At 47.0% G+C, this 25132-nt stretch overlaps 1 protein-coding gene across 2 annotated transcripts in view; it reads right to left on the bottom strand.

The window, feature by feature from the left end:
• Positions 1-930: 930 nt before the first annotated feature.
• Positions 931-25132, bottom strand: part of ADCY9 (adenylate cyclase 9) — a 111511-nt gene continuing 87309 nt past the window's right edge. Inside the window, exons 6-12 of one of the 2 annotated variants that reach the window (XR_011424838.1) lie at positions 22682-22784; positions 19535-19743; positions 15240-15399; positions 14153-14301; positions 11186-11227; positions 3563-5254; positions 931-3492 (exon numbers count right to left, since the gene is read on the bottom strand). Coding sequence is in view for 1 of the 2 variants with exons in the window: in XM_001502248.5 (XP_001502298.1) it covers positions 4063-5254; positions 11186-11227; positions 14153-14301; positions 15240-15399; positions 19535-19743; positions 22682-22784 (1855 nt within the window). In the remaining variant the exon portion in view is untranslated. Of the gene's footprint in view, positions 5255-11185; positions 11228-14152; positions 14302-15239; positions 15400-19534; positions 19744-22681; positions 22785-25132 lie in introns of both variants that reach the window. The other variant, XM_001502248.5, reaches the window with a different exon arrangement.

The raw sequence follows: 25132 nt of genomic DNA, 5'->3' as shown, positions 1-25132 counted from the left end.
TTACTGCCAAAATCAGAGGCTGCCTTTCTTGACTGAAAGATCCTCTAAGTGCCCGGGGAGCCCTTTCTAGGAAACCCACATTCCTACGAGACCTTCAGTGCAGCAAAGAGCACTATTCACTGTCCCCTGGAAAGTTCCTAAGGATGCCTGCAGCACAGACTCAGGAAGAAGGAGCGCCTTCATCAACGAGTAGTGTCCTTGCTGGCTCTAGAAGCTTGATCCCTGTGAACTGATGAGCAAGGACTGGGGACCGTATCTTCGTCTCCCTTCACTGAGTCTACAGGACGATCTTGTGCTCTGAAGTTGCTCCTAATTACTGGACTCACCGAGAGAAACCCTTTAGGGGAAAGGCTCTAAAGCCCAGCAAACCCATAGCTTGGCTCCAGATGTGGAGGTGTGGTGAAGCCAGGAAATGTACAAATGGCATGTGTATTGTTCTGCGAAGACGTTCTGTGCCTCTGAACAGATTCTGAAAGGGGTTTTGTGATCTCCCCATGATGCGGGCAGGAACTCTACCAGGGAGAGGCCACGTGGGCGCATCTTTTCAGAAATTTACTTGGTTTTCTCAGTCAATTCCGCCTCTTAAGACGTTGCAGGAAAAACGATTTAGAAGGCCTAATAATAAATCGTTGCAAGCAAAACTTGCCTTGCAACCTACTACTTTTTAAAAAGTTCCATGTAAAAATAAATACTTCTCAACCAAAGTTAACCATAGCAAATATGTCCATTAAAACACACACACACACTCACACACACACACACACACACACACACAAATAGCGTTTCCTTTAGTTGCCTTGTTTTCAAAGTCACGATGTGAATGAAAAGTAAATCCTCCTGCTATTTCAGCCACGAATTGCAGGAAATGAGGATGTCCTAAGCTCTGGAGGGTGCTGATCTTTTCAATGAGAAAATACCAGGCGTCCGATATTTAGATTTTAGAATACTTTAATGTCCATTTCTTCAGTGGATGCATTTTGAAATTCTTAGAATTAACAATTGAAAAAGAGCAGAGCAAAGGAAAGATGGAAAAAGCAAACAGTTGGTTCTTGCTAATTTAATTTCAGATCCTAGGCATGATGTGATTTTCCAAAACAACCAACCAAAAAATGCTTAAATCAAAAACCTAGAAATGCAAATGCAGACGGATCTTTGGAAACTACAAATTATTACAGCCCACGTAATGGGAAGCAAAGGCCCTTTGGCTCTCAATGTCATGTGCAAATGTGCAGGTGTTGTCTCCACCAGTGAAGTCAGTGTTATTGGAGTCGTGTGCAGGTGTTGCATAATCTGTGCGACTCTTCAAACTACTTAAGGGTTTCATAACTGATGCTCTACACTTGTTTGCATTGGATAAAATTATGTGCTTGTTTATGATATATATATCTCTATAATTTGATCTGACCTGGGGCCAAGAAGAAAATTGCAACTCAAAGCAACTATTTACACACATTCAATTCTGAAGTATTGCTTCCTGCCCTAAGTTCGTAAGAGGTATTGCCACTCTGAAGAACGCATCCATCATGTCGGTAGCGCCTGAACCCACTGCTTAGAAACCCCGTCTGTCTGCAGCAACTATCTGTTCAACGCCAGCAGAGTTAGACGCAGGGCACTTCCATTGCAGAGATTCTGTGGTTCTGCGTTGAGGTATGCTTCAGAGCAGGGAACTGGGAAGGACCCGAGTCGCCTGGTGACCCAGAGAGAACATCTGTACTGGTTATTTAGGAAGGCTCAGGGTGTTCTTTAAAGACAATTTTAGCCGCTGGGTGAGCCGCCCATCAAAGGCTCTAATTTGTACAATGCTGAACCAGACCACCAGATGTTAGGATTCTCTCCCTGTGGGTCGCAGCTTCTCGGGTTCCCAGGGTCAGGAATCACAAACACCTTTGTAGCAGAGGAAGGAAAAAAGAGTTTGACGGGGGGAAGTGTGTGCAGAGATGAACTTTGTAGAGCATGTCTTGAACGAACAGCAGAGACACGGGTAACTCATGGGCAACCGCCCAGACCCTTAGCTGCCGCCAAAGCTACAGAACCTGGAGCTGGAAGGCAACGGGAAGGGCCACACTCACAAATGCGGTAATACTGAGGGAAGAAATCCCTAACACGCCCACGATCGCTATGGACAAGGAGAGCATCAGGTAGTGTTTTTAAGAAAAAATAAAAATCCTGCAGTTTTTATAAGAATACATTCTTTAGAAGCAAGAGGTATTGTCACACCAACCTTTCTCCAGCACTGGAAGATCAACAAACTGACAGGAAAACCTGAAGGAAAATCTTAGTGACTAAGAATGCTCTGGATTCCCCAGGACGCTGGGCTCCTGGTGGCCAGGTGGCCATCCCAGGTATGTCCCAGGGGGAGCTAGCCGGTCAGAATCAATATTTCGTTATGCTTCAGACCGCAGATTCTGTACGTATTTGGGGACTTGCTGCAGATGTGGAAGTTACACAGAGATCTACCAGTGAAAAGCAAATGCACAGGACCATCGGAAGACCGTAAACAGAGAAAGAACTAGTCCTCAAATTACCCCATGAGCTGTATGCCATGTCACCTTAAAAATAACTATGGCTGGGACAGGGCAACTCCAGCCTGAGTTCGATTCTACATAAACTCCAGACTCAACGTGGCAAAACATGATTACAAGCAGGATTAGCGACAAAGGGCACAGAAGTGCTTTTCCTTAGGTTTTCTATACCCCTGCGCAGCACCCCATCTGCCTCCGGACATACTGTCCCTACATACAGTGCAAGAACCCCATCTATAGAGGGCTGGGGTTCGCCCCCCAGGGTCACTCCTGCCACAAACAGGTCCTGCGCAGGATGAGAATGGGAAAGGATGGAGAAATTTCCTGAATGTGTGGAAGCCAAGACAGTGCCACACCGCCTGCCCGCCTGCTCTGCCCAGACCTCCCGCTTCTCACCGAGCCGGGTTCTGATGTAACCCTGCAGCAGGGAGACCCCGGGACGCAGATCCATGGCATGTGGGGCAGAAGTCGCAGCGTCGGTTTACAAACAGTGGCCGAGAGCTTCTCCGACCCAGGGGTCCTGCTCAGCCCCCTTGAGGGGGAGGTGGCCTACAGTGGCTGCAGCACTGACAGACATCTCTTTCTTCTGCTGTGCCTGCCCTCTGCGGAGCCCGGAGCCTACTTCCCCTCACCAGAATGACCCGGCACCCCCTCCCCAAAACACACGTTTCCTGATAAATAAATAAATAAATTAATGCAACCCTCAGACATTTATTTTGAGTTCCCCTCTCAGACGAGTCAGCTTCAAAGGCAAACCCCTTCGCTCCCAGCTGGAACACCCCTCGGTGCGGGGGCAGAATGGAAAACGGCTTTTAAATACCTGAGGCCTGGTTCACAAGCTTTGTTACCGGTTAGCATTTGGACTCTTGGCCTACATGTGCAGGAAGCCCTAAAGCCGCCAGGTGTGGGGAGCGGTGCGGCCACAGCCCACGAGGCCCAGGTGCTCTGGAAGGCGCAGGTGGGAGGGGAACTGGCGGCCTGGCTGACTGCGGACTGCCGTTCTCAGCCTCGCCCCCGGACGTCCCCTCCCAGGGAGTTACTGGCACTTGATCTCAGATTCATAAATGCAAGTGTGTGTGCGTGTATGTGCTTACACAGAAAGGTCAGGTCACTGGAAAACACTATTATGTATACAGAAAAAATAAACCTCAAAAACATTGTATTAGCAAAAAAAAAAAAGTGTCTCGTGAGAAAAAGCAATAAACATGATATCTTAACCACAGCTTTTGTTTTAAAAGTCCAACAACACTCAAGGCCATGATCTCCACCGGTGGCCTTTGTCCCTAGACTCCAAGGCCACGGCCAGCCCCTGAAGGCACTTGTTCTCCACGCTGAGTGTGACACCAAGGGGAGAAAAAGGAAAGAAATGGATGAAAATGAACCCTGAATAACTGTGATCCACACAGAAGTTAGGGCTGCAATGACCACATGACACCACGTCCGGGGACGGAACCCGTGGCGCTTGGAACACACAACAGCCAAATACAAATATTATTGTGTTTCGAGGAGCAGAGCACCGCAGGCAGCGCGCGGCGCTGCGTCACACACTCTTTGAGACGTTGAGCTTGGTGAGCTCGTTGGCTTCTTCCATCCCCATTTCTTCACAGTCGCTCTTCTCTATGGCTTTGCCAAATCGACACCTTTCTTCGGCTTTGATGGGCTCTTTCCAGGGTCTCTTAGAGGACAGGTGAGCATCCTTGGCCTGTGTGTTGTTATCAGAACCCAGAGACGTCTTGTCCAAGTTCTGTACAGAAGGCACCAGGTTGGCAATCTCGTCCGTGGGAGACCGTCCGATGCTGCCGTCCACCTGGACTCGGATGTCTGGGGAGATGGACAGCTGGTGATGCGGCACGACCCCGTTGTCCATGCACTTTGGGTAAAGGTAGGTCTTCATCTGACCTTTCCCCTTTACGTTCACCGTCCCTCTGTAGTCAAAGTCGTAGCCCATCTTGCTTAGGACACGGTAGCTCTCTTCACTCACCTGGATGCGGCACTCCACCCCCGTGGTGTCCATCCTGCTGGCGATGTTGACGGTGTCCCCCCAGATGTCGTACAGCAGCTTGGTCGTGCCGATGACCCCTGCTGTGAGGGGCCCATGGTTGAAGCCAACTCTGAGCTTGAAGTTGAACCAGAGCATGTTGTTGTTGAAATCGTCCACCACGCGCATCATCTCCTTGGCAAACTCAAACAGGATTTGCAGGTGCTCCTGCGGGTGGCTACCGTCCTGGCACCGTGTGGCATTCAGCCCCGACGCCGCCATGTATGTGGCCCCGATGGTCTTGATCTTCTCGATGCTGCTGTAGTCTGGCTTGCTCAGGAGCTCGTCGAAGTCCCCGATCAGCTCATTGAGGACCCGGTAGCACTCCTTGCCTCCCTCGTAGTTCTCCTCGTAGAACTCACTGAAGTTGACGATGCTGGCGAAGATGACTCCTCCGCTGTCATGGTTCTTGGAGTAGGTCTGGGAAACCTTCAGCTGCTCGGCCACGTGGTAGGGGATGATGTTCCTCAGCAGCCAGTCGGCTTGGTCCCTCATGCTCTGGATCGTGGTGCGGTGAAGGTCCGCCTCCACGTCCCCATGGTAGTGAAGGCGGTAGCTGACTTCGAATTCTCGGGTCAGGAACCAGACCAACAAGAGCAGGAGAAAGAAGACAAGAGCCACCTCTTGGCCAATTAGGCGGGCTGGTCTCCTGCTGTCATGCAGCAAGGAACTATTGCACGGATGCCTCTGGGAACTGGAGAGTAAAGACAAGAGAAAGGACGGACCTGCTTAAATGCATCTTTTAAGGGAAAGGCTACTGCTCAGTACTTCCAGGTTCTGAAACAGCCCAGCTAACCAGCATCCTGCACAGAGTTTTCTTGAGCTCAAAACTTTGACAACCTGCAGGCACAAGGCAACCTGTTTCTGCTTAGGTGGCTGGCTGAACATGTGGAGAGATAAAGACTGACTTTCTTCAACTGATTTCCTTAACAAGCTTTGTAACTGCTTTGTTTTCAGAAGTCTTTAGCTCCTTGATTTTTAAATTTTTTCTTAACTTTTTATTTTGAAAAATTTCAACCTTATAGAAAAGTTAAGAGACTAGTAGCACAAACATTCATACACCTTTTTCCTGGATTCAATAACTTAACATTTTGCTACCTTGCTTTTTCCCTGTCTATACACACGTGCACACATACACACATGCACACACATACTTTTTCCTGCACATTGTGAAAGTAAGCTGCAGACACCGTGACACTTCAATCCTGAATAGTTCAGTACGTATCTCCTAAGAATAAGAACATCTCCCTATGAAACCACACCACCATCATCACACCCAAGAAACTGAACATTCTCTGAGATACTCACTTTTCATCTTCTAATCCAACTTTAGTTTTGAAAGACTTGTAATTTTACAAAGAATTCTTTTAAGTTCTCTACTGTCTCCCGGTATAAAAGTTGGGCAAAATACCATTCCCTGCCTCTGGGTTAGTTCTGTTTTTCAAAGTCATTCAAGACAACTTTAACTTTTTTTTTTTTTTTTTGAGGAAGATTAGCCCTGAGCTAACATCTGCCACTAATCCTCCTCTTTTTGCTGAGGAAGACTGGCCCTGAGCTAACATCCATGCCCATCTTCCTCTGCTTTATATGTGGGACGCCTGCCACAGCATGGCTTGCCAAGCGGTGCCATGTCCACACCCAGGATCCAAACCAGCGAACCCTGGGCCGCCGAAGCAGAGCAAGCGAACTTAACCACTGTGCCACCAGGCCGGCCCCAACTTTAACGTTTTTTAAAAGAATATAATATGTATACTTTTAAGAGGAACACATTGCAGGAAACTCAACCACTATAAACAATGGAAACCAAGTGTCTTTCCATCAAGGTAAGCAATGCTGTCATTTTCCTGTGGTGTGCATGATATTCTAATAATGGATGTACTGTAGCACCCAGACTCCCACCAACGGGCATTTACACTCTGTCCATCTTTTACTACCAGACAATGTTGCAGTGAAATTCCTGTACCGTGTCACTGTGCGTAGGAATGATTTTGTCTGTGGGATAAACTCCTGGAAGTGGACTTGCTGTGTCATTTTAAATACTGCACATTTAGAATCCCACTAGAAATTTCTATATTGCCCTTCGCAGGCCTGAGCCTGTTTCCATTCCCTCCATAACTGAGGCTGCTCTCCGGGGGCCATCCTGCAGTTCGAGGGTGCCGACAGGCAACAGCCATGACTGGAGGACTGAAGATGAGCACGAGGAGCATAGTCTATTTTAAAGTTGATTTTTTAAATAAATTTTTTTCCCATTTAGCTACTATATACTACTCATCATAGAAAATTTAGGGAAAAGAGTAAAAAGAAAAAAAAAGATTCATCTGTCATCCTACCAGCCAGAGGCAATCACTATTAAGGTTTGCTGAATTTCCTACTAGTGCTTCTTCTGTTTGTTTACGATGCTGCGATTGTTATGTTCATAGAAATTTTGTGCCCCGACGTACTTCTAATGCGCAGAGTGGACTACTAGATTTTATGTAACAATGGGCAGGGTCACTATACAAATGTAATTATACAGTCGTGCATCAACAACAGAGATACGTTCTAAGAAATGCATCGTTAGGCGATTTTGTCATTGTGTGAACATCACAGAATGTACTTACACACACCTAGATGGTACAGCCTACCACACGCCTACGCTCTATGGTTCTCCCTCACGGGGCCACTGTATACGCGGTCCACTGTTGACTGAAACATTGTTATGTGTGAGCGATTGTATGTAAAATGGATGGGTCCTAGCTCTGTGGCACAGAAAGCTCAATTCTGTAATCAGGGTGTTTAATAAGTTTTACTGTTACTTGTAACTTAAGGATATTAAAAAACAATGAAATTGATCAATCTGGCCATAATGGCCCTCCCTGAAACAGTCACAAAAGCCCTGGCTTTGGAATAAGAGTACCTGGACTCTCTCCTGGCTGGACCACTGCAGAGTTCTGGAACCTTGGGCAAGTCACGTCATCCTTCTAGGTCTCAATCTCCTCATGTGTAAACTGAAGATGGGCTGGAGCATGGCTAAGTCCCTACTGGCCTAAGGTTCTGTGCAGAAAGGAGTTATCACAGCAGGCCTGTGGCTGCCATCCGCAGAAAGGCCTACAGGCAAGGGTGCCTAGGCTGGCGTCAGGAAACTTGGATTGCGGGAGGTTCCCCCCACCCCGTGATAAGAGGGGCACACTGTGCCTAGACTGTCATACAAACAACCTGGCTTATCCTGAGCACCTACCTTCCTTCTGAAAGTCTGGGATTTTGGTACGTGCTAGGTGGAGGGTGCCTATGTGACCAGTCTCCAATAAACCCCCTGGGCACTGAGCCTCCGATGGGCTTCCCTGGGGGACCACATTTCACATGCACAGTCACAGTTCATTGCTGGAGAAATTAAGTGTGTCCTGTACGACTCCACTGGGAGAGGACTCTTGAAAGCTGGAACCTGGTTTCCTCCAGACTCCACCTCATGTACCTCTTCCCTCTGCTGATTTTTCTTTGTATCCTTTCACTGTAACAAATCACAGCCATGAGTACGACTATGTGCTGAGTCCTGAGTCCCCCGAGTGAAGCATAGGACCTGGGGATGGTCTTGGGGACCCCTGACACAGGTTCTGTGACTCAATGCCTATGAACCAGGAACCAAAAAAGACCTCTATGGTGAGACACACCACGCTTCACTTACTTATTTTGCCAACTGTCATTTAAACAGATGGCAAAACATATTATGAATCTCAGTACTAGACAATTAACTATTTATTTCAGATGACTAAAACAGATTCACGTCCAGCCCCTCAAGCCCTCTGGGTGGCTTTAGGGAGAAAATCTGGAATAGGAGGGACTAAGTCTTCTCCTGTGTGAGCCCATCTCATTGGGTTAGGAGTTGACCTTTCTTTCTGGTTCTCCAAAGTGGTGACACTGAAGAACAGCCCTCTTTATGAGCGGAAGTCACCAAGCCTTACCGTCATCTCAGCGGCACAACCAGGCATTGTAAATCCCTGTGGTAGAAAGGGGTGGTGTGTTTCCTCAATCAGTCTCCTGCTCTGTCATTTTTCTTGCTGTGCTGTAGCCAAAGCCAGCAGTGTGGCCTGACTCTGGAGACGGGCACAGCCAGTCCCCTTGGGACGGAAGAGGGGGAAAAGCGAAACGCCGGCTGGTGTGAGAAAGGTAGGCAGACCGCAATGCTGCTTTCACGGTTGCTTAAAAGGAAGAGTGCTAACACACAGATTTACACGTAGGACCTGGGGCTGCGTTGCAGCAGAAGAGATCTGTAGCAAGTAGGTAAGAGGATTACTTCTGACCTATAATCTGTATTTCTTATTCTACTACAGAAGGAACAAACGTGATGGTTCTATTCCTAAATTCAAATAGCAACAGTCAGTTCCAAAAAGAGGAATTTTATGTGACTAAATGCAAGAGTCAATGTATGACCTAATAGTTGGACGTTAAATCATAAACAGAAGTTAGAGTAAAATAGAGCATTATTCACCATCATGGAGAAGAGGGATTGAAACAGAGAAAACCAGCAAATAGAGACCACTTGTGGTCTTAACCAGGCAAACGCGGGACTTGCTAACATCTTGGTGTGCTTCGGTGCCACTGAAAATCTACGCCTAGGGATGCGGGCGGGGGGGTCACAGGAGGGGCATGAGGCGGGCATCTGGGGTACGGGTAATGTTTGTTTCTTGGGCTGAGTGGTAGTGAATGGGTGTGCTCACTTGTGAAAACTAACTCAGTTGTATTCTTATGATCTGGGCACTTTTCTGTGCATATGTTATACGTTGATAAAAAGTTAACTTAAAAAAAGCTGCTACGTGTTTGCTTTTAAATACCACAGTTGTAATCATACATAGAAACACACTTGCATTCTGCCTTTATTCCACAGTCATTTAAATCTCCTTCCCAATGTCTAAATGTCTGCAGATACTAATTTTTTAATTGTGGAAACAGAAAAAAATCGTCATTCATCACTCACTACTAGAGCATAACTATTACATATCTTACATTTGTTTCATATATATATAATGAAATACCTAGGTGTAGCTATAGAACATATGTAATTTCACATAATAAGTGAAATCATAAACGTTTTCCATATTGCTGCATTTTAACAGTTGCAATATTTGAGTACATGACTCATAATTCCATTGATTGCGTTTTTATTGACAACTGAAGTTGCTGATGAATTTCCAATATTATCAACCATTGTGATTGTTATTTTGGGGCATGCAGCCTTTACCATATGCTGAATTAGCACCTCAGCAGATAAGCAAAAATAGAATTATTAGGTTAAAGTCTATGAACATTTCTATAGATGGGCAAATTACTTTCTAAAACTGTTGTACCATTCTGATGAGTAACAAGGTATGGCAGAAAGAGCATGGCCTAGTAATGAAGGAGGCCTGGGTTTAAACACTGCTAATGACCAGCTGTGTGACCACAGGCAGGTTCCTTAACTTCTCTGATCTTCAGCTTCCTCATCTGGAAAATGGGGACAAAGTGACCTTCGTCACCTGTGTCAGGTTATTGTAAGGATTAAATAAACATATTTTATAAGTGTCTCGTAGCTTAACGAAATTGAACACCACTAGCTATTTATGAATATGCTACACCCTCGCCTGCACTAGGTATCTGCACTATAACTGGTTTTTTTTTTTTTTGCTGAGGAAGATTGGCCCTGAGCTAACATCTGTTGCCAGTCTTCCGCTATTTTGTATGTGGATCACTGCCACAGCATGACTGCTGATGAATGGTGTAGGCCTGCACCCGGGAACCAAGCCTGGGCCACCCAAGCAGCACATCAAACTTAACCACTAGGCCTTGGGGCTGGCGCCCATGCATTATAACTTTTTGAAGGTCCAATTTAAAAGACTAAAAGGAATTCTGTAGTTATTTAAACGTGCAATGACTTCAGTAGTAATATGTTTATCTTCTACCTCCATTTCATCTTGTGAATTTTTTGTTTTTGTCCTTTGTCCTATGCAGGTCTTCATTAGCTCTCTATATAACAGTCCCACAAATATTCTTCTCAGTCTGCTTTGATCCCCCTCATCAATCTGTCAGTCTTTTATTTTTGCGTGTGTGCTTCTATTTATTATTTGTAAGACTGGAAAGTTCTCTCTGTCTTGGAGGCTTGAAAACTATTTAATTTCATTTTTTCTAGTTTTTCATATAGTTTTATATATGATCAAAATATCAAATGATATATTTGAAAATATCAAATTACATCAAATCAAAATATATTTCATTTTTATTTTTGACTCTTCAATTTATTTAGAATTTAGCTTGATGTTTACAGTAAAGCAAGGGCTTAACATTTATTATTTCAAGTTTCTAATCAATTATTTCAAAATATTTTAGGGACTAAAATAAGTACTTTGATTTGTGAGATTTCCTTTGTAACATGGTAACGTCTTATAAAAAATTAAATTTAATCTAATCTATATCTTAACAATCATTTCATTTCTCCAATAAGATATTATAACTACGATCTGATATTTCAACAAGTAGATATTTTCCACTTAGTTTTTTAAGAATGGACATACTGTCCTTTTTATTCAAGATACAACTGTTTTTAGGAAGAGTAGAAATAAGCAGTAATAATACAGTTACTTTCATTTATTCTATAGGTACAAAGTTAAAAGCTTACCTGAAATTCTGTACTGCATCAAGGTGTGACATTACTATGGAACTGAAATTAAAATGCAGAAAAATATTATTATCAAAAGCAAAGAAGGCATTATATAGGGCAATCTGAGAAGAATTTAAATAAACAACTGTCCTTTCTTTATGTGGAGGTCAAGTTGGACAGTTAAGGAGAGTTAATTTTTATTATAATTTGATGGTGTCTTAAATAAGAATAACAAAAGGTAAAGACAATGATATAGTTAAAAAGCCTTCATGTCAGCTATGGAAAGTAGACACAACCGCCAAAGAGCAAAACCAAACAGAAGGAGGCTCCCAGGCACTCGCCTCACTGTGGGGACCGTCTGCAGGGTCCTACGGGCTAGAACTTCGGTCGGGATAAACGGCAAGGCCCACGGGCAGGATCACTTTCAAATGGAAGTGCTGGAGGCGCCGGCAGGTTATGGCTGACTGGAGAAGCGAGACTCTGCTATCGGTGGTCCCAAAGCCATCAAATCCCAAATTTAGGGCATGGAAACCACGCATAATTAAAGAACTCTCTCTTGGTGTGAGGGAAGGCAGCCGAGACTGCAGCCTGCATCCTCTCCACATTCTTTGCAGCTTCTTTTGGGGTCGTGCTACACCCAGCAGCTACCCAGGCCCTAAATCAACTGAACACTTGCCCACCCAGGGAGCCTCGTGCCCTGACACTTCTTTGTCCTCTAGATCCACTGGCCTTGCTCACACAATGAGGGACATTACTCAGCATCTGGGAGGAGCTCTCCTGGGCAGCGAAGGCCAGGTGAGGGCTCAGAGTGGCTTTTATAATTACACGAGGTGTTAACTGACTTCAGGGAAAAGGAAAGAAAAGCAAGAGTGACACCACAAGACTCGAGTTCTAGGACTTTATGTCCTCTTCTCACCCTGTCCAGACACGACTGCGACATCATCATAACCCACATGTCTGTGTCCCCCCAAGCTGGCCGTGGTTCTGGGCAGAGTTCCCTCCCTTTCGCAGGAGTTGAGTTTATGTTTCTGTTGCCCACTCCTCAGAGTCCCCGTCCCGGCTGGGGATTCGGGGTGGATGGGCTCCGAGGATCCTGCATGTGCGGAAGAGGACCGGGTGAAGGGGAGCTTAACCACCGGCCCCACCCCAAGATCTGCTACTGGAACTCTGGGCAGAGAGGCGATGGGGGGCCCCCATCACTGTGGTCTGCTAGACCAGGAGGAAAGCCCCACACCAGAGACTGAACGACACTGAATGGCTGATGAGGCATCTGTGGTGCATCTAAAAGGTTAAAAGGCAGATTGTTGAAGTTCCTGCTCTTGGGAAAGAGCTTTCTAATGACCCTAATTGCAGATGGCCGTACCTTCAGAAGGGAAAAAGGATGCTTTGTTTTACTTAAAGTAATTTAACTATTCATTAAAGTTTCCTTTCAAATGCTAAATGACAGTTCTACTTTAAATTCCATTTTTGATCTCAATTTGCAGAGAACTCAAATATCTTTCATGTCACTGTTATTCTATTAAGTAAACTGAGGAAGGATACTCGCTCTGGCCAGTACTGGCCGCTTGCTTTGGTGATACCCAAAGATACACGATGGCGATTTCATTTGATACTGCAACAAATTGGATCATTTTCTCCTTTGGAATTTACTAAAGCAATGGTTCTCAGCAATGATAATACAATTCCTAGGGGGCATTTGGAAACGGTGGGGGTCTCTCTGGTTGGTATAATAATTTGGGAAGCCAGGAATGTGAGATGTCCTGCAAACACAATGAAGCAATGTCCCATGTCACATTAAACATCCTGCTAGCCTGCACCCACTGTAATTACACATCAGTGGTTCTTCAACATGTGCTGATAGTAAAATGCTCTGATAAGCAGTTACACAAAAAGTCCAACATTTAGAAGTTTGTTATGGAAACTGAAGCTTAATGGCTTTAAGACCTTATCCTGAAATTTTTGAGTAAATTACTCACCGTGTGATTGTGCTATCCAACATATCATTGTATTTCCAGCTACATATTTAGTTGGAAAACGTTAAAAGCCACAAAACCAGTCTCAAATGTGCAACAGGCAATTTGAGACTTATTTTTAACAAACTAAGAACCAAACATTATTCAGTTGGCAGAACATATGAAAGATAAGTATCTCACTGGGTGTCACTAACGAAGGATGTTTTACACATCACTGCCATCCTATATATTTTTATTTTTAAATTTTTTGTAGCACAGCAATGAGAACTGATCCTGTCCCCAGGGGTCCTCCACACAGCTCCCGTTTCTTTTTCCACACCACCCTCTCTGTTCCTCGGCACCTACCAGTGACATGGTTTTGAAGGCCATTTAGTACCAGGGACTGAACGTATCTTTGATATGTGGAAGGATTTCAAAATAGAAGATACATTTCCAGTGATCCATCATTACTCCAATGTCTCATGTCATAACACGTGTCACAATATTGTGTCACTATTATAAAGGAAGCCCAGGTGACCTGCAAGACCATGATACCTCTTCATTTCCTCTATATCAGCAATCTGCAATTTGTCTTGGTACCTTAACCCTACTTCAAATGAGGTTAGACCCACCTTCCTCTCTTCATTTTTGTCTACCCATGCCTCTATTCCTTCATTTCCTGAATCATCTTGTACGAAACGCTCTGGTCCTACTTTTTTAAATTCAAACTTCTTCATCATAAGTAAGTTCAAGCACATGACTGCTGCATTACGTCTTCTGGGGAGAGTAGTCACCAGAGATGTCTATATGCAAATATGTATTAATTTATTATTAAAAATTATCTTCTTTTTCCTTTTTTGCATATTACTCTTTGGGCATCTCGTTAAGTTGTTGACACTGTGTATGCTGACAGCTATTTCAGGTGTGGTAGTGAATATCTGTCGAGTGGAGGGGGTTAGCACTGGTGTCGAAGTGCAGTGAAAGAAATGCACAGGATGCATGGGGCCAGCCACGGACGGTGGTGGGTACGTACCTGTCCGGACAGAGGGAGATATAGAGCAGAAGCAGGGGCCCCGCCCCGACGACGGTGGCCAAGGAGGACCTCATCCAGGAGCTGAGCTGGCAGAAGTTACAATAGTGCACGACGGCGATGAGAGCAGCTGAGCCGGTGAACACGGTGAACTGCAACAAGGGCCGGGCAGTGGTTAGGAACCCCTCCCCCTTCCTCGCCTCCACCTGGGCATCCTGAGATAAGATGATTCGCTCACTTACGAGCGAATCTGTTTAATATAAAAAATCACAAAATATCCGCAGTTTCAAGGAGAGATCACACATCCCTAGGTTAACTATTCAGAGCTTTAGGTTACAAGTTCACGCTGTACTAAAATTCTCCGGATGTGTGGAAATCACACACCTCATTCTGGAGGAAAGGAAGGTGGGCTGCCCGGCTTGAGAACGACCACCGTGTAAGTGGTTACGTTAAAAAAGCCCTTCCTTCCGGCACCCTGTTGCGTGTCATGGGAAATGTAATTTGGTGTTAAAATACCAAATGCGGTCAGCTCACCCCAGTAGTTCATGTTACCCTCACTTTTACCCAAAACATAACCTTCCACAACAGCATTATCTCACTCTTCATGGGGTTTAACTCAGAAGCTCCGTCCCTGGTCAACAGCAGCCAGTCCAGGAGCGAGTCAATTACCTGTGCCCATTCTGCAGACTGGCACATTATCTTGTATCATTTGGAAACGTGGGACAGATTCTTCTTTGTAAAATGCATAAGAAAATAACAGATTTGAACCTGTGAACACCAAGAGAGACTGGAGAGGACACATGTCCCCTGGGGAATCTCCCCAGGGCAGGGTGGCCTCTTAGCCAGCACTTAGGAGTGTGGACAATGACGGCCTCAAGCATGTAGACAGGTTCCCGAGGTAACCTCCCCACCTGCTCCTGTCCCAGGCAAGTCTTTTAAAAAGATGAACTCGAGGTAGCGACAAAGAGTTTGTACCTCTTTAAAGGCCTATATTTAAACTGCTGTCCCAAAGTTGTCAGGCTTATTTTTTTAAAAAGTGACGAGGGAGTCCAGGAGCACACAGACATAAAATCACCAAGCCCTGACTTACATGTATGTTTGTCTCAAATTCAGAGGTGATGTGTGAATAGACTGCGAGAGCAGGGAGGGACACCAGGATGGCCCCGATGAAATGGCGCGGGAGCCAGCCGGCTATCCACTCTAGCAGGCGCTTGGTACAAGCCATCACATCCTCCAGGAAAAACACCATCCTGCAACAGGGAGAGGGGAAAGAAGAAACAGGGTGTCTGTGGGTAGCCAGCCTGCCAGAGAAGATGCAGGCAGGGGACCACCAGCCGGTGCTGCTCCAACTCTGGCCTACGCCACGCTGCCGGCATGGGGGCAGGCAGAGCCCGCAGCCCTCACTTCTGGCAGATGGTGCGTAAACCAGACTCACTAAGCTCATTATACCCTCTTTCAAGGTCACTTGTTGCATTCTGGTAGGATGTAACTGTGGGGCTGAGCAGAGCACGTGAGAGCCGGGCAGGCAAATACTAACAGGCCGTGGGAATGGTGACCTTATTCTGCGCAGTCTGCTTCTGGGGTGGAGGTCTCGAGTGGGCAGTTCAGCAGGCGTCCTGGAACTTTGGGGGGCCTTTTCCATTGCCTCAATGATTGAGGGGCACGATGGCATCTACTGGCAGGAGCCAAGGATGGGAGGTGTCCTGCGATGCACAGTGAAGCTCTGCCCTGCGGCCCGCAGACTGCCACTGCCCCTGGACACTCATGGAGGCAAAAAACCTGCTGACAGTCACCTTGGCCTAGAGCCTAGTTGTGTTTCCTTTACAAACAGAAAGTGGATTCTGCATGGCGTTAATGTACGCTGAATTTTCCAGGAATGAACTGCTGTGTAAACTAAGCAATATTACCCTTTGTTTGGGACATCACCAAAGATTGTTCAGCATTTCAGAAACGTCACAAGCTGCAACCCAGCTCACGGTGCTTGTGCCACCAAACCCACACATCTCCCACGGTCCACACCTGGAGCCATGACACTCACAGAGCCTTGTGCACAAAGGCAAACAGCTGACGCCTCTGTCACGATGTCCAAGTGGCAGGCCCTGACACATACGAGGTGAAGCATGACATGTTTGATTTCAAATGGCTTTCTTGTTGTTTCTCCTTCAGACTGGAGTGAAGGCATGTCACTGATTCCTTTTGAAATTACGTGTACAGGGGCTATATTTCAGGAGAGTGACATGGACATCATAAAACATCTTTCATAAAGAAGGGGGAGCTGAGTGTGCGGGCTGAAGGCTGTTGTTCTGAAGGAAGAACAGGTCTTGGCTAAGCTGGGGAGCCCTGGGTCAGGAGGGGCTGCACCTGGACGCCAGCACTAGGAGATGGAGGTGAGGGCCCCAGGGGTCCGCCTTGGGAGGGACACCCATGCACACAGTCCCTCTCTGAAGCCAGCCCTCAGGGAGGGTGGAATGGGGACAGGCCTGCTGTCCTCGCTTCTGGAGGGGCCAGGAGCTGCGGCCCAGCATCAACAGCACAAAGCTCGTCAAGGCCTCTCAAGCACCCCTGGGTGCCCACGCCTTCAGGCCGGGACACCTGCAGTGCAGTGACCACTCTGGCCGTGCTCGGCCTCCACAAGGAAACCTCGAATCTTCACTTCTCCAACCCGGAGCCAGGCCCCGTCTGACCCTTTTAGGTCCTACATGGTTCTAGCCTCTTGATACTTAAAGGATAATGGAGTCCTTGGACTATTTCCAAGAATAACCACAAATATGCTCAAAGTCAGAATGCATAAGCCTTACAAAGTGACAGAGGGAGTTGGGTTCTAACCAGGAGAAGGCAGGACTGGGAGGCCCTCCACAAAGGTCTCCAGTATGCAGAGTTCTGAGGACGAGACCGCTGTTCCCACATCTGCCTGGGGCACGGCACAAAATGGCTGGAGTGGAAGGACGAGAGCTCCAAGCTGAGATGCCGGGACCAGCCTCCCTGGGGTGCCTACAGATTCCACAGTGTGGGTTCCTGTTGATCTGGGATCCTAAATATGCCCTCAGCGGGGCAAGAGGAAATCCCGCAAGGTACCGACCTCTCCCAGGCTTCGATGATCCTGTGTAAAGTGAACTTTTAAAGTCCCACCAGAGGTCACCCAGGAGAACAGTGGCTTCCTCTTTCAGAAGGTGCTTGCAGAGTGTGTGGGTGTGCCAGCACCCCAGCACAGCACCCAGCACAGCCAGGCCTGGTGTCTTCCCAGACTGCAGCCCTCTGCAGTCTCTAAACCTGGCTTAGTTCAGATTCTGTAGAATTGGGCCTGAAGGGAACAACGGTGTAAAGAGTTTTTTGAAAAAGGCATGGAGGGCTGGCCCCATTGCCTAGCGGTTAAGTTTGGCATGCCCTGCTTCAGCAGCCTGGGTTTGGTTCCCAGGTGCGGACCTGTGCTACTTGTCAGCAGCCATATTGTGGCAGCGACCCACATACAAAATAGAGGACGACTGGCACTGATGTTAGCTCAAGGAGAATCTTCCTCAGTACACACACACAAAAAAGTAATAGAGACATGCTAGCCTCAGGGAGCTCAAGAGCCTTACCAGCTGTAGGCTCCCCTCTCAGACAGAAACCTGGCGCTGGGGAGGGTGGATGTGAGGGGAGTGACTGCAAACGGGGACTGGGTTTTCTTTGGGGTGAGAGAAATGTTCTAAAATTATATGGTGATGTTTGCACAACTCTGTAAGTTTACTAAGAATCACTGAATTGTACACTTATATGAGTGGATTTATTGTATGTGAATTATATCACAATAAAGCTAATTTTAAAAAGGAAGAAAGAAACTAAGGGCCTGAGGATACCATGGTTTGGGTTCTCCAGAAGCAGAGCTGATCTGGGAGGTCGGCAAGGGGTGCAGAGCAGAGGCACAGAGGGACAGGCCCACAGAGAGGGCTGTGCTAGGGAGGAGCCACTTGCTGTGGGCAATGAGGCTCACTCCTGGTGGGGACTTTGGGGGAGACAGTGAGGAAGCACCTTAAAGTGATCTCAACTGCAGGGGCCTCAGTGGGAGCAGGCAAGAGGAAGGGAGGGCCAAGCAGCTGGCTGTCCACTTCAAAGGGGAACCAGCATTTGGAAGGCTCAGGGCCTGGCCAGAGCAACCGTTTCCATCCTGGGATGCTGGGGAAGAGGAGCAGGGACTCGAGGTCAGGGTCCTTCTCCTCATTCCTGATTTACCCCTAGGTCCTGGGGGCACTCTGCCAGGCGTGTTAGAGTGACAGCTGTACAGAGAGGGTGGCCATGGCGCCCAGGAGGCAGATGGCGCACGGTGGTCTGTGTGCCTGTGAAGGGAGTGTCCTGTGGGCTTGCCTCTAGTCAGAAACACACAGAGCAGCCAAGAGCATCCTCAGGTGTTAAGCAGAACCCTGACATCAGGCTGAGTGGGTCCTGGGGGTCCCTGCTGTCTATGCAGACCTTCTGTCCTTTTTTTTTTTTTTGAGGAAGATTAGCCCTGAGCTAACATCTGCTGCCAATTCTCCTCTTTTTGCTGAGGAAGACTGGCCCTGAGCTCACATCAGTGCCCATCTTCCTCTACTTTATATGTGGGACGCCTGCCACAGCATGGCTTGCCAAGTAGTGCCATGTCCACACCCGGGATCGGAACCAGCGAACCCCAGGCCGCCGAAGCAGAACGTGCGAACTTAACTGCTGCACCCTCGGGCCGGCCCCCCTCTGCCCGTTTTTAATGGGCTGTTCGTCTTTTATTACTGAGCAGACATTCTAGGTATTAGACCTTTGTCAGAGATACGACCTGCAAATACTCTCTCAAAATGACGACAGTGTTCTTTGGAACATAAAAGCTTTAAATTTTGATGAAGTCCAACTTTCTGTTTTTTCTTTGGTTGCTTTGCTTTTCGTGTCCTATCTAAGAAACCGCTGCCTGGTCCAAGCTCACGAAGACTTCTGCCTACGACTGAGGGCTTGATGTCTTCACTCCCACTGCCAGGAGAAGCTCCTGCTCACCTGCCGGCGGCTCCCTGTCATTTGCACCCTGAACACTGCTGTCTCTTTCTCTCCCCTTTCTCATTCCTCATCTTCCCACTTTTCTTTCTAAGTCTCTAGTTTGGGAGACCCAGGGACTAGCTCGTGGCAGTGGGGCTGCAGGGGGCATTGACCCTCTGGTAAAGAGGTGCCCACCCACACCGAGGACCAAGGTCTGCAGGGAGGATACTGTGAGCAGGGCTGGGGGAGGGCAGGAAAGAGGAGCCATCACAGAAGTGTGCCTGCAGAGACAGCTGGCTTCCCAGGGTTGGTCAGCTGTGCCGCAGCGGGACTGCCCAGCCATAAACTGTGGAGCCAGCAGAGGGAGCTAAAGGCTAACAGCTGGAGAAGCGCCTGCAGGTGGGCCCTTACCTGACGGAGACCACGAGGGACAGCACCTCCAACAGCAGGGCAGTGCTGAAGACAGCCAGGGCGGCCGGCGGGGGAGGCATGGCGGCGGCCCCGTACTTCAGGAAGCAGGTGATGGAGAGAATCAGAAACACTGTCGTGGACAGAAACACATCCAGGAGGGAGCTGAAGGTGGCACTGGCAAAAGTCTTCACGGGAGAATTCTTTATAACCTGTGTGGGGAAGAGGGGAGAGTGGGGAGCATGAATAGGAGCCACGACAGACAGCGACGGGGTGTCAATCAGGTGGAAAAACAGCAAACGTCTATAGAACACTTGCCTACCTAGACCAGGACAGGGTGACAGTGCTTTAGGGGGACCATCAGTTGACTATTATCCCACTTAACAGTGAGTAAACTAAGGCACAGAGAAGTTAAGAAACTTGCCAAGGTCACACACCAAGCAATTACAAACCAATAAGTTCTCAAAGGCATGTTACATACTGAGCCTGAAAGGTGAGCATCGACTGGCAAAGTCAACAACTCTGCATCTGTAAAGGCAATCGCACTAGGAGCTTCCACTGAATGGCCTGGTCCCAGGTTCAGGGTGTGTGAAAGATGGCTTTGTGACACAGGTAACGGGAGACATGGAAGGAGCAGCAGAGGACAGCACGGGCATGTCAAGTGACAGTAAGAGATGCTCACGCCTTCACTCAGGGGTCTGCTCCGGGCCGGGCTCTGTGAGGGTGCCGGAGGGGACATGAAACAAGGCTCTTGGGGGGCTCACAGCCTAATGGTGGGGACGGGCAGGACTCTGACACAGCAGGTGGTGTGGGGAATATAACAGACATGCATGTAGTGTTAGGGCATCACGGGGATGGAGGGAGAAAATGGTGACAACGCCAAGAGATGACTGGTTCTGGGCACCATGTGGATCCTTCAGGGGCACGACCTCAGTCAATGCTCACACAGCCCCTAGAGAAGGAAATGCTACCAATCCTGGTGCACAGATTGGGGGGCAAGGCCAAGTGGCTACCCAAGGTCACACAGCTGATGAGCCTGGCCAGGGCTGTGGCATCTTGAGCACGTCACCTAATTTCTTCACGCTGGTCAGTGGCTGCTGAAATGGGTCCCAGCACCTCACGAGTGGTGGTGATACTTAGATGAGAGGCCCCCAAGCACAAGGCTGGCCACACATGGGGCCACCTAGGAGCTTCCCCTCACCCCTGCATCCCTCTGCCCTCTCCGCCCTCCACCGAGCGGGGCCAGGCCTCATGCGTGCCCTGCGCTTCAGTGAGCACGTCCCACCTGCTCCCCTCCTGTCTCATCCACTCTCGTCACCTTCTACAATCAGCCACATTATTTTATCCAACACAATCTCACGGTGCTGTCTCCTGCTCCAGATCCTTCCACAGCTCCCTCTGGCCTTAGGCCTAACATCCACAGTGTGGAAGCCGTGACCTGCCTCTACCCACCTCCTGCACTCCACCTCAGCCCAGCCTGCTACACAGATGTGCCTGCAGCTCCCCAAAAGCACAGGCCCTGTCTTATCTTTAAGGTTCATAGGTGCTGGCCCCTCTCTCTGGAATGTTCCTTTATTTGGTTAATTGCCAGTCCTTCCACTAACATGGGCTCAAGAGCTACCTCCCTCTGGACCCTCAGTCTGGGGTTGGTGTCTTGCCGTGCGCTCGCAGGGCATCCCAGGACCCAGGGCTCTGGATTCTCACTTCTGCTGAGTTATTGCTCCCCCACAGAGTGTGTTGGCCGTCTCTAAATCCTAGCCATGAGAACAATCCTGGCAGCACAGGTGCTCAGTACACGTTGGTGACTAGAGGGATAGACGAGAACCGTGCCCGTGTTTGGGAGGCCTGGCTGCTCGGTACAGGGAGTGGTAGAGAGCGCCCGGCTCTGAATCAGAAGGGTGCCCTGCCCTGGCAATAGCATCTCCAGCCCCTCAGCCTTGCCAGGCTGTGGCTTTCTCTTTGGAAATGGGGATAACTGTGGGCTTCCTCAGAGGGTTGCTGCGAGGATTAAATGAGATGACGATCAGCCTTATAGGTCACCGCCGAGCAACTCACAAATCCCCAGAGGAGCCCTGCTTGGGATGTTAACTGGTATTCACCATCCCTGGGGGCTGACAAAAGGGGGCGCCTCCACCCCATGAGGCAAGAACTGGCTCTGTCTGGTTCACCAGGGTCTCCCCAGAGCCTAGGTGGGTATGGACATAACAGACGCTGAACGAAGGTGTGCTGAAGGAAATAATGGATTTGAATGAAAATTCCTTTTGGCTCTGGGGTTAGGAGGGTACATATTTTTGACCTTGGAACACTAACCAGATTTGGACCCAGAGGAAAGAATGCAGGGAGCTGGCTGTTTAGACCTCACACCTGGCTCTAGGTTCTCGTATTTATTCATCATTTCAACCATGCGCTGCTGAGCACTGTAGGTGTGGGGAGTGTGCTGGATGCCCGAGTGGAGGTGAACACAAGAGACATGGTCCTGCCCCTGGAGTTGAGAGTCCAGGGAGGGAGGCGCATGATTCAATGAGCACACCAGAAAAGATGACAGAATGGGGTGCATGCTAAGAAGAAAAAGGAAAACAAGGAAATAAAATCCAGTTGGGGGTCAAGGAAAGTTTTTTGGAGGCAATGACGTTTGGGCTGAGGGTTAAACAACAAGAGAATTAAGGCGGGGCAGGGCCAAGGAAGTGGGCTTCAACCCCAAGGCAGGCGGGAATGCCGAGAAAGGTGGAAGGCCTCCAGAGCTCCTTGTCCCATTTCAGTGGGGAAGAATGCCGACAGGGAAGGTAGAGAAATCTTGCTCGAGACCAAAGAACAGGGTGGCTGGAGCAGCCCTCTCCCTGCTGGGCCTCCAGGGGCCGGAGCACTGCCAGGGGTGCCTGGGATGCACTGGCAGCAGAGCAAAGGGACCAGGAAACAACAAACTGGATGTTAGACAAAGGAGAGCAGAAAGACTTGGTTTTTTTCCTCCTTTGTGGAGATAAATTCATATACAGATGCAATTTGGGGCTTACAGATTGTGGGAAATCAATATTAGCCTTCATTTTTCTGTCATTAAGGAAAACAAAAAAGGCTGCCAGAGCACAAAACTAATCGTGAATTATTCAGTGAAAACAACACATTTCTTGAGTAAAATTATAAGGAAAAACACACCTCTTCTTGATAGCTGGTCCTGTAGTTTCGCTCTAGCTCCTGATCCAGGAAGTTCAAGCTGAACTGATTAATGGGTGGCTTAAAAAAATAATCTTTCATCAGGCTAGAAGAGATGATAAATGCAATCGATCAACATTCCACACAATGATTACATTTATTTTACAAGAAGATCGCAATTAGCTACTGAAACACCATTTGTCAGGCATGTCACAAAAGCTCTAAGTTGTTACATAATAGACATTCCTCCATTGCCCCTTTTAGAATATATTGCTGGAAAGTCTTTCATGTTTCCAAACATAATCACACTTTATGTTTCACCTCCACTAAAGAATGACTATTCACCAGAATCACAACACACATCATTAGAACCCTGCTTGTGAAGACATTTTCCTAATATCCAGAATTAGGAGAAGAATGCAGCTTCCTTGTTCTATGAAACGATCCTTCTGAAGGCCCAGCAGATCCCTCTACGGAGAGTACTTATGTTCATCCGGAGGCTTCCAGTGAAAACAGAATTCAGAACCGGCTGTCCTGTCATTCAGAGAACTGACAGTAATTACCACCATCAAAGCTAACAGGTTGTTATCACAAAATTGTGTGTACAGCTAGTGTAATTTTGGTGCTATTGTCACATATGCAGATTGAGTGTGAAACCTGAAAAATGATAACGCTCAATGATTTTAATAGTAGAGAAATCAAACCTGCTTTATGTGACTCTTTCATTCTTTTATGGATTGCTAGCAAATAGCAATATCCTTTTTATACTGCAGAAAATTACTATAAATTTAAGGGAATGTTAACAGGATTTCAGAAGGCAAATATAGCCATGGGGTGTAGTCTCTCTCTCTCTCATACAATAACTACTAGAATTAAGTCAGATGAAATATGTGAAGTGCCTAGCATGTGACTGACACACAGGGTTCAGGGTACATATACTCCCTCCTTTCTTTGAAGCATAGTGGACTCTGTTTTCACGATAAGTGTGTAATACCTTACTATGCTCTTAGATTGAAAAAAGAGAAAATTCTATCCCCTAATGTTGACCCTCTAGCCACCCTCCCACTCAAGAAGGGTGGACAGAGGGAAAAACAACAAAGCAGCTTGAGGAGGAGGTGCAATGGCCACATTTTAGCAATCAAGTGGCAGGATACATACTGTTATAAGCTGTGCTTCTCCTTTGAAATTATTATTGGAAGGTTCCACTTCTGGGAAAAGAAATCAACTCCTGTTGAACCAATCTTCTCTCAGATAACAAGTATAAACTCTTAATACATATAAACACAACTCCAGGAAGGTACTGGAGATTGACCAAAGAAGGCAGAAAACGGAGGAGAGTCACACTTAGAAGAATTAAACAGCGCCAGTTGAATTTCCTTTTTTTAATTTTTCACCTGAAGACTGTCATTAGTCAGCATCATGTGCAGGATGGCTAAAATGCAGATAGAAAAGCCACAGTCTTACTGGCTTGGAAAACTAGAAAATTAAGTTGGCAAGTCCACAGATGGAAAGTGGGGTTGGAAATCCCAGAGGAAGAGAACCAAAGAAGGGAAACCCCAAATATTGCACAGAAGCTCTGCTCAAATCTCTAGATGACCCTTGAAATACGCATGTGCACTGCAGACTCCAGCAGCCTAATTAAGGCTAACAGAATAGCTGCTGCCCAGCTCAGGGGAGACAGAGTTTGGTGTTTGAGTTCAGATAAGTTAACTGCCTGCTGAAAGAAACAAACAAAAAATTGATACTCTTCAGAGGAATATAACGGAATCCAGAATTTCTAAGCATCATACACAATGTATACAACACAGTCCAAAATTACTAGACAGAGAAAGAAACAGGAAAACATGATCCATCTTCAACAGAAAAGCAATCAGCGGAGACTAACCTGAGATTACCAAGAGGTTAGAATTAAAAGTTGGGGTTTATAATGTATGTAGATATAACACATGTGACAACTACAGAATAAGGAATGAGAAGAGAGTAATGGACTTAGACAGTTACAAGATTTCTACATTTAAAGGGAAATGATACATTAACTATAAAAAGACTGTAAAAATATAAGGATACCCATCTGTAACTCCTCAAGCAACCACTAAAAGAAAAATAATGCAAAGAGATAAGGCTAAAAAGCCAAGTATATTAAAATGGAATTAAAAGGCTGAAATTGTTAGAATGACTAAAAAAGCAAGACTCACAAGAGATGAACTTCAAATATAAAGACACAAGTTGGGATTTTTAAAAAACGGAAAACGCTATACCATGCAAATAGTAAGAATAAAAAAGCCAGAGTGACTATATTAATATCAGATAAAGCAAACTCTAAGACAGAGCATTACCAGGGATAAAGAGGGACACTTCAAAATAATAAAGGATCAATTCACCAGGAATATATAACACTCACAAATGTGTATGTACCTACAAAAGAGCCTGAAAATACATGAAGCAAAAATTGTT

The sequence above is a fragment of the Equus caballus genome, chromosome 13 (assembly GCF_041296265.1).
Source record: "Equus caballus isolate H_3958 breed thoroughbred chromosome 13, TB-T2T, whole genome shotgun sequence".
In the NCBI taxonomy this organism is placed as follows: domain Eukaryota; kingdom Metazoa; phylum Chordata; class Mammalia; order Perissodactyla; family Equidae; genus Equus; species Equus caballus.
The sequence above is the reverse complement of the archived record's forward strand: the minus strand, read 5'-3'. Positions and strand labels throughout refer to the sequence as shown.